Source organism: Carcharhinus amblyrhynchos, chromosome 25, assembly GCF_965287045.1.
Source record: "Carcharhinus amblyrhynchos chromosome 25, sCarAmb.v2.hapA, whole genome shotgun sequence".
Lineage (NCBI taxonomy): Eukaryota > Metazoa > Chordata > Chondrichthyes > Carcharhiniformes > Carcharhinidae > Carcharhinus > Carcharhinus amblyrhynchos.
Window position 1 is genome coordinate 412161 of NC_137348.1, and position 12571 is coordinate 424731.

The window sequence follows — 12571 nt, forward strand, 5'->3', positions numbered from 1 at the left end:
TACAATGGGTATGGGAGAGATATGGGCCAAACATGGGCAATTGGGATTAGCTTAGGGGTTCTAAAAAAAGGTGGCATAGGCAATTTGGGTCAAAGGTCCTGTTTCCATGCTGTAAACCTCTATGACTCTATGGCTGTATGAGATTGTGCCAATCCCGGTTTTGCACCTAGCTTTGAACAGTTGCAATCATCCCAGTCCCTTCCTAATGGCAGAATTGGAATCGCATCCAGAAAGGGCACAAGGCTGATTAACAAATTTAAAGTAGTGTTTGAATATAGTCCATTTGACATCAGATTCTCCTAGTCCTGGAATCTTCCAACCTTCAGGCGCAGCGTGAGAATGGCGCGAATCATTACTGGGCTGGAACTATCTGGCTATTCATGACCCACCACTTCTGTCAGTGAGGAAGGTTACTTGAATGCCTCAGACCTGAACTTCAGCATGCAATGGATGTCCGGGTTCGTCCATGGTTTCTGGTTGAGAAACACATAGATTTGCTTCTTTGGCACACAGTCTTCTATACAGTTACTAATGGAGCCTGTTACTGTCGTGGGGTACTCATTTAAGTTGGCTCCTGCATTCTTAAATATTGACCAGTCCGCCAACTCAAAGCAGTCCTGTAGGGGATCATCTGGTTCCTCAGATTAATATTGCACAACTTTATCGGATTTTCCCACTTGTAAACTGGGAGCAGGAGCACAGCCTTCTGGTCTGATTTGCCAAAGTGTGGGCGGGTGATAGGCATCAAAAACAGAAAATGCTGGAAAATCTCAGCAGGTCTGACAGCATCTGTGAGGAGAGAATAGAGCCAATGTTTCGAGTCTAGATGACCCTTTGTCAGAGTCAAAACGTTGGCTCTATTCTCTCCTCACAGACGCTTTCAGACCTGCTGAGATTTTCCAGCATTTTCTGTTTTTATTTCACATTCCAGCATCTGGAGTATTTTGCTTTTATTTTAGTGGTAGGCATTTTTGATGTTTGTGTAGTAGTGGTTGAAGATGTTTGAGCTTCTGGTGGGATAGAGACATGTTGGTGATATCTTGGTAGGACACTCCAGCTGTAGTAAATGTAGTAAAGAGTGAGCTGGACAATATCAAACCTTAGGAGCACATGGGAAAACCAGTGAAATGTTAAATGAAATGCACAAGTTAGCTGAAATTTAATAAAGGAAAATGTGAAGAGATGCATTTTGGAGGGAGGTATGTGGGACTGAATATAAACAGAATGAAACAATTTTAGAAATGGGTGTTGGAACAGTGGTAGGACAAGTTGAGAAGTTGTCTAAAAAGCATTAAAAATACATTTAAAAGTGTATGTTATAAGGAGACACTGGATAGGCTGGGATTGTTTTCTCTAGTGCAGAAAAGGCTGGGGGGGCGGCATGATTGAGGTGTATAAGATTATGAGGGGTATGGATAGGTTGGGTAGGAAGCAGCTGTTCCCCTTGGTTGAGGGGTCAATCACAAGGGGGTATGCCTTTAGGGGAAGGGGCAGAAGATTAGGAGGGATTTGAGAAAAAAAGATTCACTCAGGAGGTGGGAATCTGGAATGCGTTGCCTGGGAAGGTAGTGGAGGCTGGAAAACTTACAATCTTTAAAAAATATTTGGATGAGAACTTGAAATATAACATTCAAGGATTTGGGACAAGTGCTGGAAAGGATATAAAATGATGTAGCATAGAAAGAGACTGTGTGGAGCATAAATACCAGCATAAATTAACTGGGTCAATGGTTAGTTTCTGTGCGGTAAGTTCTGTGGAAAATTGCAACTTTCCCAAATGTCTTTTCTCCAAGTGGTCATCTGTGAACTTTGAGAATGTGAGTCTGATTTTAACTCTGTGTGGGTGAATAGGTGAAATCACTGCACTGAAGTCCAATCATGTCTTCTTAGTCATAGAATCTCTATGGTGCAGTGGTGGTCATTCGGCCCAGTCAAGTCTGCACTGAACCACATTTTTATCTTACCCAGGCCCTGTGTAAGTTAAGGGGATTAGTGGGATAAATATGTGGATAGCTCCAGATATTTATCCCACCAATCCCCCTAGCCTGCGTATCTTAGGACACAAAGGGGCAACTTAGCATGGCCAATCACTTAACCTGCACATCTGTGGAAGGAAACTGGAACACCTGAAGGCAACCTACTCAGACATGGGGAGAATGTGCAAACTCCACACACAGACAATCACTCAAAGCTGGAATTGAACACAGGTCCCTAGTGCTGTGAGGTAGCAGCACTAACCACAGTGCCACCTTCATCCAATGTCCGCACCAAAGGGGTTCTGGCTCATTTTACCCTCCCTAACATCACAGCTCTGAAGTTAATTGTCTCACACTTAACAGCCACACACAAATTAACTTTCCAGCAGTGAGTTAGAAAATTGTTGAGTGTGAACCTGGCTGACTTTTCCTTCTCTAAATCAGGTGAATCTATTATATTTTGTGTTGGTCTTCATAGTGGAACATAAGAACATAAGAACATAAGAAATAGGAGCAGGAGTAGGCCATCTAGCCCTTTGAGCCTGCCCCGCCATTCAATAAGATCATGGCTGATCTGTTGTGGCTCAGTTCCACTTTCCCGCCCTCTCCCCATAACCCTTAATCCCCTCTCTTATCAAGAACCCATCAACCCGCTTCTTAAAAATATTTAGCGAGGCAGCCTCCACCACTTCAACGGGCAGAGAATTCCAGAGATTCACCACCCTTTGAGTGAAGAAGTTCCTCTTCAACTCCGTTCTAAACCGCCTCCCCTTTATCTTGAGGCTGTGCCCCCTAGTCCTACTGTCTTTTTTGAGCGGGAAGAGTCTCTCCACCTCTATCCTATCCATCCCATTCATCATCTCATACGTCTCAATGAGATCTCCCCTCATTCTTCTAAACTCTAACGAGTACAAGCCTAGTTTATTCAGCCTCTCCTCATAGCTCAATCCCCTCATAACATGCCAAAAATTGATGACAAAAAGGTTATGATGGGTGAGGGCCTAGAAACTATTATCACTAAATAAGTGTTGGGCAAGCTAATGGAATTAAAGGTAGACAAGTCTCCTGGCCCAGATGGAATGCATCCCAGGGGACGAAAAAGAGATGACGGAGGAAATAGCAAATGCATTAGTGACAATTTACCAAAATTCGCTGCAAGTTAGAGTGGTTCCCACAGATTGGAAATCAGCAAATATGATGCCACAGTTTAAAAAAAAATAGACAAAACGCAGGTAACAATGGGCACGTTAACTTAACTTCTATAGTAGCCAAAATGCTTGAATCTATCATCAGGAAATTGCAAGACATAAACTGTCCCATTGGTAAGACACAACATGGGATCATTAAAGGCAGTTCATGTTTAACTAATATGGTGGGATTCTTTGAGGATGTTACGAAAGTGGTGGACAATGGGGAGTCTGTGGATGTAGTGCACCTGGACTTCTAGAAGGTATTTGACAAGGTGTCACATCAAAGACTGCTACATAAGATAAAGGTGTATGGTATTATGGGTAATGTATTAGCATGGATAGAGGATTGGTTAACTAACAGAAGGCAAAGAGTAGGGGTAAATGGGTGTTTTCCTGGTTGGCGATCAGTGACTTGTGGTGTTCCTCAGGGATCAGTGTTGAGACCGCAATTGTTTACAATTTACATAGATGATTTGGTGTTGGGGACCAAGTGTAGTGTGTCAAACTTCGCAGATGACACTAAGATGAGTGGCAGAGCCAAGTGTGCAGAGGATATTGAAATTCTGCAAAGGGAAATAGATAGTGTAAGTGAGTGGGCAAGGGTCTGGCAGATGGAGTACAATGTTGGTAAATGGACTTTTATTTAAATGGGAAAAAATTGCAGCATGCTATTGTGCAGAGGAACATAGGTGTCCTTGCGCATGAATCACAAAAGGTTGGTTTGCAGATACAGCAGGTAATTAAGAAGGCAAATGGAATTTTGTCCTTCATTGCGAGAGTGATGGAGTTTAAAAACAGAAGGTTATGGTGTAGCTGTATAAGGTACTGGTGAGGCCACACCTGGAGTACCATGTACAGTTATGGTCTCCTTAACTGAGAAAGGATATAGTGGCATTGGAGGGGGAGCAGAGGAGATTCACTAGGTTGATTCCGGAGTTGAGGGGGTTGGCTTATGAGGAGAGACCGAGTAGACTGGGGTTATACTCATTGGAATTCAGAAGAATGAGGGGGGATACTATAGAAATATATAAAATTATGAAGGGAATAAATAAGATAGAAGCAGTGTTTCCACTGACAGGTGAAACTAGAACTAGGGGCCATGGCCTCAAAATGACGGAAGCACATTTAGGAGTGAGTTGAGGAGTAACTTCTTCACCCAAAGGGTTATGAATCTGTGGAATTCCCTGCCATTGAAGCAGTTGAAGCAGCTTCGTTGTATGTTTTTAAGGCAAAGATAGATAGATATTTTAACAATAGGCAGCACAGTGGCACAGTGGTTAACACAGCTGCCTCACAGTGCCAGGGACCCAGGTTTGATTCCTAGCTTTGATCACTGTCTGTGTGAAGTTTGCACATTCTCCCCGTGTCTTTGTGGGCTTCCTCCGGGTGTTCCAGTTTCCTTCCATTGTCCAAAGATGTGTGAGTTATGTGGATTGACCATGCTAAATTTCCCCTTAGTGTCGGGGGACTAGCTAGGGGAAGTACATGGGGTTATGGGGATAGGGCCTGGTGGGATTGTACTTGCTGCAGACTCGATCGGCTGAATGGCCTACCTCTGCAATGCAGGATTCTATGAATAAAGGAATTAAGGAATTAAGGGTTATGATGAGCAGGCAGATAAGTGGTCCATGAAAAGATCAGCCATGATTTTATTGAATGGCGGAGCAGGCTCGAGGGGCCAGATGGCCGACTCCTGTTCCTAGTTCTTATGAATCACTCTCTTTGCTTTACAGAGACCAGGGTTTTAACTTGTTTGCATAGCTGAGCTTGGCCAAATGGTGTATCTGTTTATCAGGTCAGTGGAGAGCTTTTTAATCTGCTTTAAGGTCTGCTCATAGTAACACAGCACTTTGTTACAGAGGACCAATGGTGTATCTAGCTTCCTTTTTTAAACATCCATCAACTTCCTTGCCATGAATTTGGAAAGTGTGGCTTTGTATCCCCTTTCCCAATAAAGGTCACACAGTCTATTTTTAAAACGCGCCATAGTTTTTCTGTTTGTCTCTGTATTTTTATAATCTTTCATTTGAACTAAACATTCGGCCACAAGCTGAGTTTTCATTTCATGCAATTTATATTATCACCCAACAGCCAACATTTCAGGGGATGTTTCTTAACATACCAAAACTGGTTGGAGATATACATGATACACACCCCTTCTTTTTCATGTCACGGCAAAAGGAACGATCATTTCATTGATGCAATGCAGGATTATACTTTTAGGATTAAAGACAGACTCTGTCTCTTTCAGACGCAGCAGAGTGTGCAGCAACTTAGTTTTATTGGAGAACCTCCATTTCCAGCTTGCGAGTTGATCTTTGGAAGAAGTAAGATAAAGGCAGCTGCCAGGCTGCAGTGGTAGAAGCTGTGTACATAACTATAATCCCATTCCTACAAAGAGAGAAAAGTGAACCTGTATCAATTGGCCCAATACTTATTTCTGAATATTACACACAATTTGTAAATAATCATTCATTTGCTCAGCATATGAACAACAACCTTGCATTTATATAGTGTGTTTCATGCAATTTATATTAAGGATTGAGATGTGAAATATTTTAAAAAATCATCAGCTGGGCTACTTTATAAAGTTTTTTTGTGCATTTCAAAATGGATAATGGATAAGCAAAAATAAAACGGCTCCAGTTGCTCACCTAATGCCTTGCAGCATTTTTAAAGTTACAATGGCCACATGGACAGTGAGTCTGCTTCAGCCACATTCAGCAAACCTCTGCAGGTCTTAACCTCCCATAACAGCCTAAGTATGAGCTGTTCTAACACAATAGTTTCAATAAAAGGGTTTTGTCTAGTTACACCTAAAGCAGTGTCTTCTGAAAACTACTCCAATCGGAACTGACTCCAATTAAATGTCTTAAGCTTCCACAGAACCAAAACAGCACAAAAACAGGCCTTTTGGCCCTTCTTGTCTGTGCTGAACCATTTTTCTGCCTAGTCCCACTGACCTGCACCTGGACCATATCCCTCCACACCCTTCTCATCCACGTACCTGTCCAAGATTTTCTTAAATGTTAAAAGTGAGCCTGCATTCACCACTTCATCTGGCAGCTCATTCCACACTCCCACCACTCTCTGTGTGAAGAAGCCCCCCCAATATTCCCTTTAAACTTTTCCCCCTTCACCCTTAACCCATGTCCTCTAGTTTTTTTTCTCCCCTAGCCTCAGTGGAAAAAGCCTGCTTGCATTCACTCCATCTATACTCATCATAATTTTATACACCTCTGTCAAATCTCCCCTCATTCTTCTATGCTCCAGGGAATAAAATCCTAACCTATTCAACCTTTCTCTAAAACTCAGTTCCTCAAGTCTCGGCAACATTCTTGTAAACCTTCTCTGCACTCTTTCAACCTTATTAATATCCCTCCTGTAATTAGGTGACCAAAACTGCACACAATGCTCTAAATTTGGCCTCACCAATGTCTTATACAACCTCACCACAACATGCCAGCTCTTATACTCAATACTTTGATTTATAAAGGCCAATGTTCCAAAAGCACACTTTACGACCCTATCTACCTGTGACGCCACTTTTAGGGAATTATGTATCTGTATCCTCAGATCCCTCTGTTCTACTGCACTGTTGAGTGTCCAACCATTTACCATGTATGATCTACCTGGGTTTGTCCTTCCAAAGTGCAATGCCTCATGCTTGTCTGCATTAAACTCCATCTGCCATTTTTCAGCCTATTTTTTTAGCTGGTCCAAATCCTTCTGCAAGCTTTGAAAACCTTCCTCACTCTCCACTACATCTCCAATCTTTGTATCATCAGCAAATTTGCTGATTCAGTTTACCACATTATTATCCAGATCATTGATATAGATGACAAACAACAATGGACCCAGCACTGATCCCTGTGGCACACCACTAGTCACAGGCCTCCGCTCAGAGAAGCAGAGAAGCAATCCTCCACTCTCTGGCTTCTTCCATTGAGCCAATGTCTAATTCAATTTACTACCGCTCCATGTATACCTAGTGACTGAATCTTTCTAACTAACCTCCCATGCAGCACTTTGTCAAAGGCCTTACTGAAGTCCATGTAGACAATGTCCACTGCTTTCCCTTCACCCACTTTCCTGGTAACCTCCTTGAAAAACTCTAATAGATTGTAATAGATTGTTAAACATGACCTACCATGCACAAAGCCATGTTGACTCTCCCTAATAGGTCCCTATCCATCCAAATATTTGTAGATCTTATCTCTTAGTACTCCTTCCAATAATTTACCTACTACTGATGTCAAACTTACCGGCCTATAATTTCCCGGATTACTTTTTGAGCCTTTTTTAAACAACAGAACAACATGAGGGACACATTCAGCACAACTTTGTGGGCCAAAGGGCCTGTATTGTGCTGCAGTTTTTCTATGTTTCTATGAGCTATCCTCCAATCATCCGGCACTTTACCCATGGATATCAATATTTTAAATATATCTGGGTAAAAAGTCTGACAACACCAGGTTTTAGTCCAACCTATTTATTTGATAATATACTCACAAGCTTTCGAGGGACACCCTCTTCGTCAGGTGAATGGAGAGTTCTGGCCTCAGACAGAGCATATAAAGCACAGACAGTTTAGAGATTACTGATTAGAATGCGAATCTTTACACCTAACCTGCTGTTCAAGACCTGAAGTGGCTGATAATGTGAGTGGAAGGAGCACTGATCACAGTTTAAAGAGATGTGTATTGTCTCCAGACAGTACAGTAACCTGGTGTTGTCAGACTTTTTACTGTGTTTACGCCAGTCCAACGCCGGCATACCCACATCATTAAATATATCTGCCAGAGCCCCTGCAATTTCAACACTAGTCTCCTTCAAGGTCCAAGGGAATACCTTGTTCGGTCCTCGGGATTTATCTACTCTGATTTCCCTTAAGACAGCAAGCACCTCCTCCCCTTTAATCTGTATAGGTTCCATGACCTCTATACTTGTTTGCCTTATTTCCATAGACTCCATGCCAGTTTCCTTAGTAAATACGATGCAAAAAACTGTAATATCTCCCCCATTTCTTTTGGTCCATACATAGCCAACCACTGATCTTCAAGAGGACCAATTTTATCCCTTACTATCCTTTTGCTCTTAACATACCTGTAGAAGCTCTTAGGATTATCCTTCACCTTGACTGCCAAAGCAACCTCATGTCTTCTTTTAGCCCTCCTGATTTCTTTCTTAAGTAGTTTCTTGCACTTTTTATACTCCTCAAGCATCTTATTTGCTCCATGTTGCTTGTACATGTCATACATCTCTTTCTTCTTCTTTACCAGAGTTCCAATATCCCTCGAGAACCAAGGTTCCTTATTCTTATTTACTTTGCCTTTAATCCTAACAGGAGCATACAAACTCTGCACTCTCAAAACTTCTCCTTTGAAGGCCTCCCACTTACCAATCATATCCTTGCCAGAGAACAGCCTGTCCCAATCCACGCTTTTAAGATCCTTTCTCATTTCTTCAAATTTGGCCTTTTTCCAGTTTAGAACCTCAACTTGAGGACCAGATCTATCTTTATCCATGATCAAGTTGAAACTAATGGCGTTATGATCACTGGAACCAAAGTGTTCCCCTACACACACTTCCGTCACTCATTTCCTAATAAGAGATTTAATATTGCATCCTCTCTAGTTGGTACCTCTATATATTGATTCAGAAAATTTTCCTGAACACATTTTACAAACTCCACCCCGTCTACACCTTTAATAGTATGGGAGTCCCAATCTATATGTGGAAAATTAAAATCCCCTACTATCACAACTTTATGTTTCCGGCAGTTGGCTGCTTTCTCTGCAGATTTGCTCCTCCAATTCTCGCGACTATTGGGTGGTCTATAATACAACCCCATTAATGTGGTCGTACCTTTCCTGTTTCTCAGCGCCAGCTATATGGCCTCAATAGACAAGCCCTCTAATCTGTCCTGCCTGAGCACTGCTATAGCATTTTCCCTGGCTAGCAATGCCACACCCCCCACCCTTCATCCCTCTGCCTCTATCATCTGAAACATTGGAACCCTGGAATATTGAGCTGCTAGTTCTGCCCCTCCGGTAGCCAAGTTTCACTAATATAGAAACAAAGAACAATACAGCACAGGAACAGGCCTTTCGGCCCTCCAAGCCTGCGCTGCTCATGAGCCCAACTAGACCATTTGTTTGTATCCTTCTATTCCCAGTCTGTTCATGTGGCTATCTAGCTAAGTCTTAAACAATCCCAGCATGTCCACTTCAACCACCTTGCTTGGCAGAGCATTCCAGGCCCCCACCATCCTCTGTATAAAATACGTCCCCCTGACACCTGTGTTGAACATTGCCCCCCTCACCTTGAACTTGTGACCCCTTGTATTTGTCACCTCTGACCTGGGAAAAAGCTTCCCACTGTTCACCCTATCTAAGCCCTTCATAATTTTATACACCTCTATTAGGTCGCCTCTCATCTCTACTCATAGCTAAGACCCTCCATACCAGGCAATATCCTGGTAAACCTTTTCTGTACTCTCTCCAAAGCTTCCACGTCCTTCTGGTAGTGTGGCGACCAGAACTGGATACAGTACTCCAAATGTGACCTAACCAATGTTCTATATAGCTGCAACATCATATGCCAACTTTTATACTCTATGTCCTGTCCAATAAAGACAAGCATTCCATATGCCTTCTTCACCACCCTCTCCACCTTTAGGGATCTGTGGACTTGCACCCCCAGGTCCCTCTGTATGTCTATACTCCTGATGGTTCTGCCATTTATTATATAGCTCCCCCCTACATTAGATCTACTGAAATGTATCACTTTGCATTTATCTGGATTAAGTTCGATTTGCCATTTCTCTGCCCAATTTTCCAGCCTATCTATACCCTGCTGTATTCTCTGACAATGTTCATCACTGTCCGCAACTCCAGCAACCCTTGTGTCGCCCGCAAACTTACTGATCACACCAACTACATCGTCTTCCAAATCATTTATATATATCACAAACAGTAGAGGTCCCAGTACAGAGCCCTGCGGAACACCACTAGTTATAGACCTCCAACCAGAAAGACCCATCCACTGCAACCCTCTGTCTTCAATGGCCAAGCCAGTTCTCCACCCATCTAGCTAGCTCACCTTTTATCCCGTGAGATTTAACCTTTTGCACCAGCCTGCCATGAGGGACCTTGTCAAACGCTTTACTAAAATCCATACAGACGAGTTAGGGACCTGGAGCTGGAACTGGAGGAACTAAGAATTATTCGGGAAGCAGAGGCAGCTATTGACAAAAGTTACAGGGAGATAGTTACTCCTAAAAGTGATGAATGGGCAGTCAGAGCAGCAATCCCCTGAGGCTGTTCCTCTCCAAAATAAGTACTCTGTTTTGGATGTTGTTGGGGAGGAAGACTCAACTGGGGTAAGCCATGGAGTACAGGTCTCAGGGGTAGAGCCTGTCCCTGATACTCAGGTGGGAAGGGGGAAGAAAAGAACAGGATTAGTGATTGGGGATTCCATAGTTAAGGGGATAGATAGGAGAGTTTGTGGGAAAGAGAGAGACTCGCGGTTGATATGTTGCCTCCCAGGTGCCAGGGTCCATGATATCTCTGAGCGAGTGTTTGAGATCCTTAAGGGGGAGGGGAACCAGCCCCAAGTTGTGGTTCATGTAGGCACCCATGACATAGGTAGGAAAAGGGATGGGGATATAAAACAGAAATTCAGAGAGTTAGGGTGGAAGCTCAGGGCTAAAACAAGCAGAGTGGTTATCTCTGGTTTGCTACCTGTGCCGCGGGATAGCATGGAGAAGAATAGAGAGAGAGAACATTTGAACTCGTGGCTAAAGGGATGGAGCAGGAGGGAAGGGTTCAGATACTTGGACAATTGGGGCTCATTCTGGGGTAGGTGGGACCTCTACAAGAGGGATGGTCTGCACCTGAGCCAGACGGGAACTAATATCTTGGGGGGAAAATTTGCCAATGCTATTCAGGGGAGTTTAAACTGATTCTGAGGGGGGATGGGAACCTGAACTGTAGCTCCAATGTACAGGAGAACGAGAACAGGGAGGTCATGGATAAGGTTTCTAGGTCACAGCAGTGTATTGGCAGGCGGGAGGGTGGTTTGAAGTGTGTATACTTTAATGCAAGGAGCATACGCAATAAGGTGGACGAACTTGCAGCCTGGATTGGTGCCTGGGACTTCGATGTTGTGGCCATTACGGAGACATGGATAGAGCAGGGACAGGAATGGTTGTTGCAGGTTCCGGGGTTCAGATGTTTCAGTCAGAGCAGAGAACAAAGAACAAAGAACAAAGAACAAAGAACAACACACAGCACGGGAAACAGGCCCTTCGGCCCAACGAGCCCGCGCCGCCGTCCTACTATCTCAGTGACCTATTCATGATTTTAGTCTACGCCTAACGTGCGAGGATCAGGGAGGTCCAATTTAGGGACAATTTTAGTACCCAATCAATCAGCCTAAAAGCACATCTTTGGGGGATGTGGGAGGAAACCGGAGCACCCGGAGGAAACCCACGCAACCACGGGGAGAACGTGCAAACTCCCACAGACACAGGCCCAAATCCATGTGTCCGCACAGCAACAGAGATAGTCTCTGAGCTGTCATGTTGCCCTCGAGATGGTCCAGTTTAAGCACACTAACGACATGAAGCAATAGGCAACTCCCGAAGCAACATCCAAGAGCAGCCCACTACAACCTGCCGCCTGCATGCCCCTTGCTGGACTTAAATGCCTGTGGAGACAAAAAAATTCATTATTAAACAGGCAAAGACTAACATTCCTGAGGCAAAACGTATTCCCAAGCCTACAATGTTCAGTAAGGCCTACTATATCCCCCTATATGTAGCCCGCTCATATGGCTGTCTAAGTGACTCTTAAACAACCCTAGCGTGCCTGCTTCCACCACCTTACTCGGCAGTGCATTCCACACCCCCACTACCCTTTGCGTGAAAAACTGCCCTCTAATATTTGTCTTATACCTAGCCCCCCTCACCCTAAGCCCGTGACCCCTCGTTCTATCCATTTCTTGTAGCGGAAAAAGCTTACCACCATTTACTCTATCTATCCCCTTCATAATCTTATAAACCTCTATTAGATCCCCCCTCAGCCGACGTCTCTCAAGGGAAAACAGCCCAAGTTCATTCAATCTTTCCTCGTAAGACAGCCCTTCCATACCAGGCAACATCCTGGTAAATCTCCTCTGCACTCTCTCCAGGATCTCTACATCCTTCCGGTAGTACGGCGACCAGAACTGGACGCAGTACTCCAAGTGAGGCCTAACCAACGTTCTATACAACTGCAACATCAGACTCCTACTCTTATATTCTATACCTCTTCCTATGAAGGCTAACATACCATACGCTTTCCTCATCACATTCTGCACCTGTACCGACACCTTCAGGGACTTGTGCACTTGCACCCCCAG

At 43.8% G+C, this 12571-nt stretch overlaps 1 protein-coding gene across 1 annotated transcript in view; it reads right to left on the reverse strand.

Moving 5' to 3' along the window:
- Positions 1-5212: 5212 nt before the first annotated feature.
- mymk (myomaker, myoblast fusion factor) overlaps positions 5213-12571 on the reverse strand; it is a 51848-nt gene continuing 44489 nt past the window's right edge. The window contains exon 5 of the mRNA XM_080212075.1: positions 5213-5557. Coding sequence (XP_080068201.1) covers positions 5414-5557 — 144 coding nt within the window. The 3' untranslated portion in view covers positions 5213-5413. The remainder of the gene's footprint in view (positions 5558-12571) is intronic.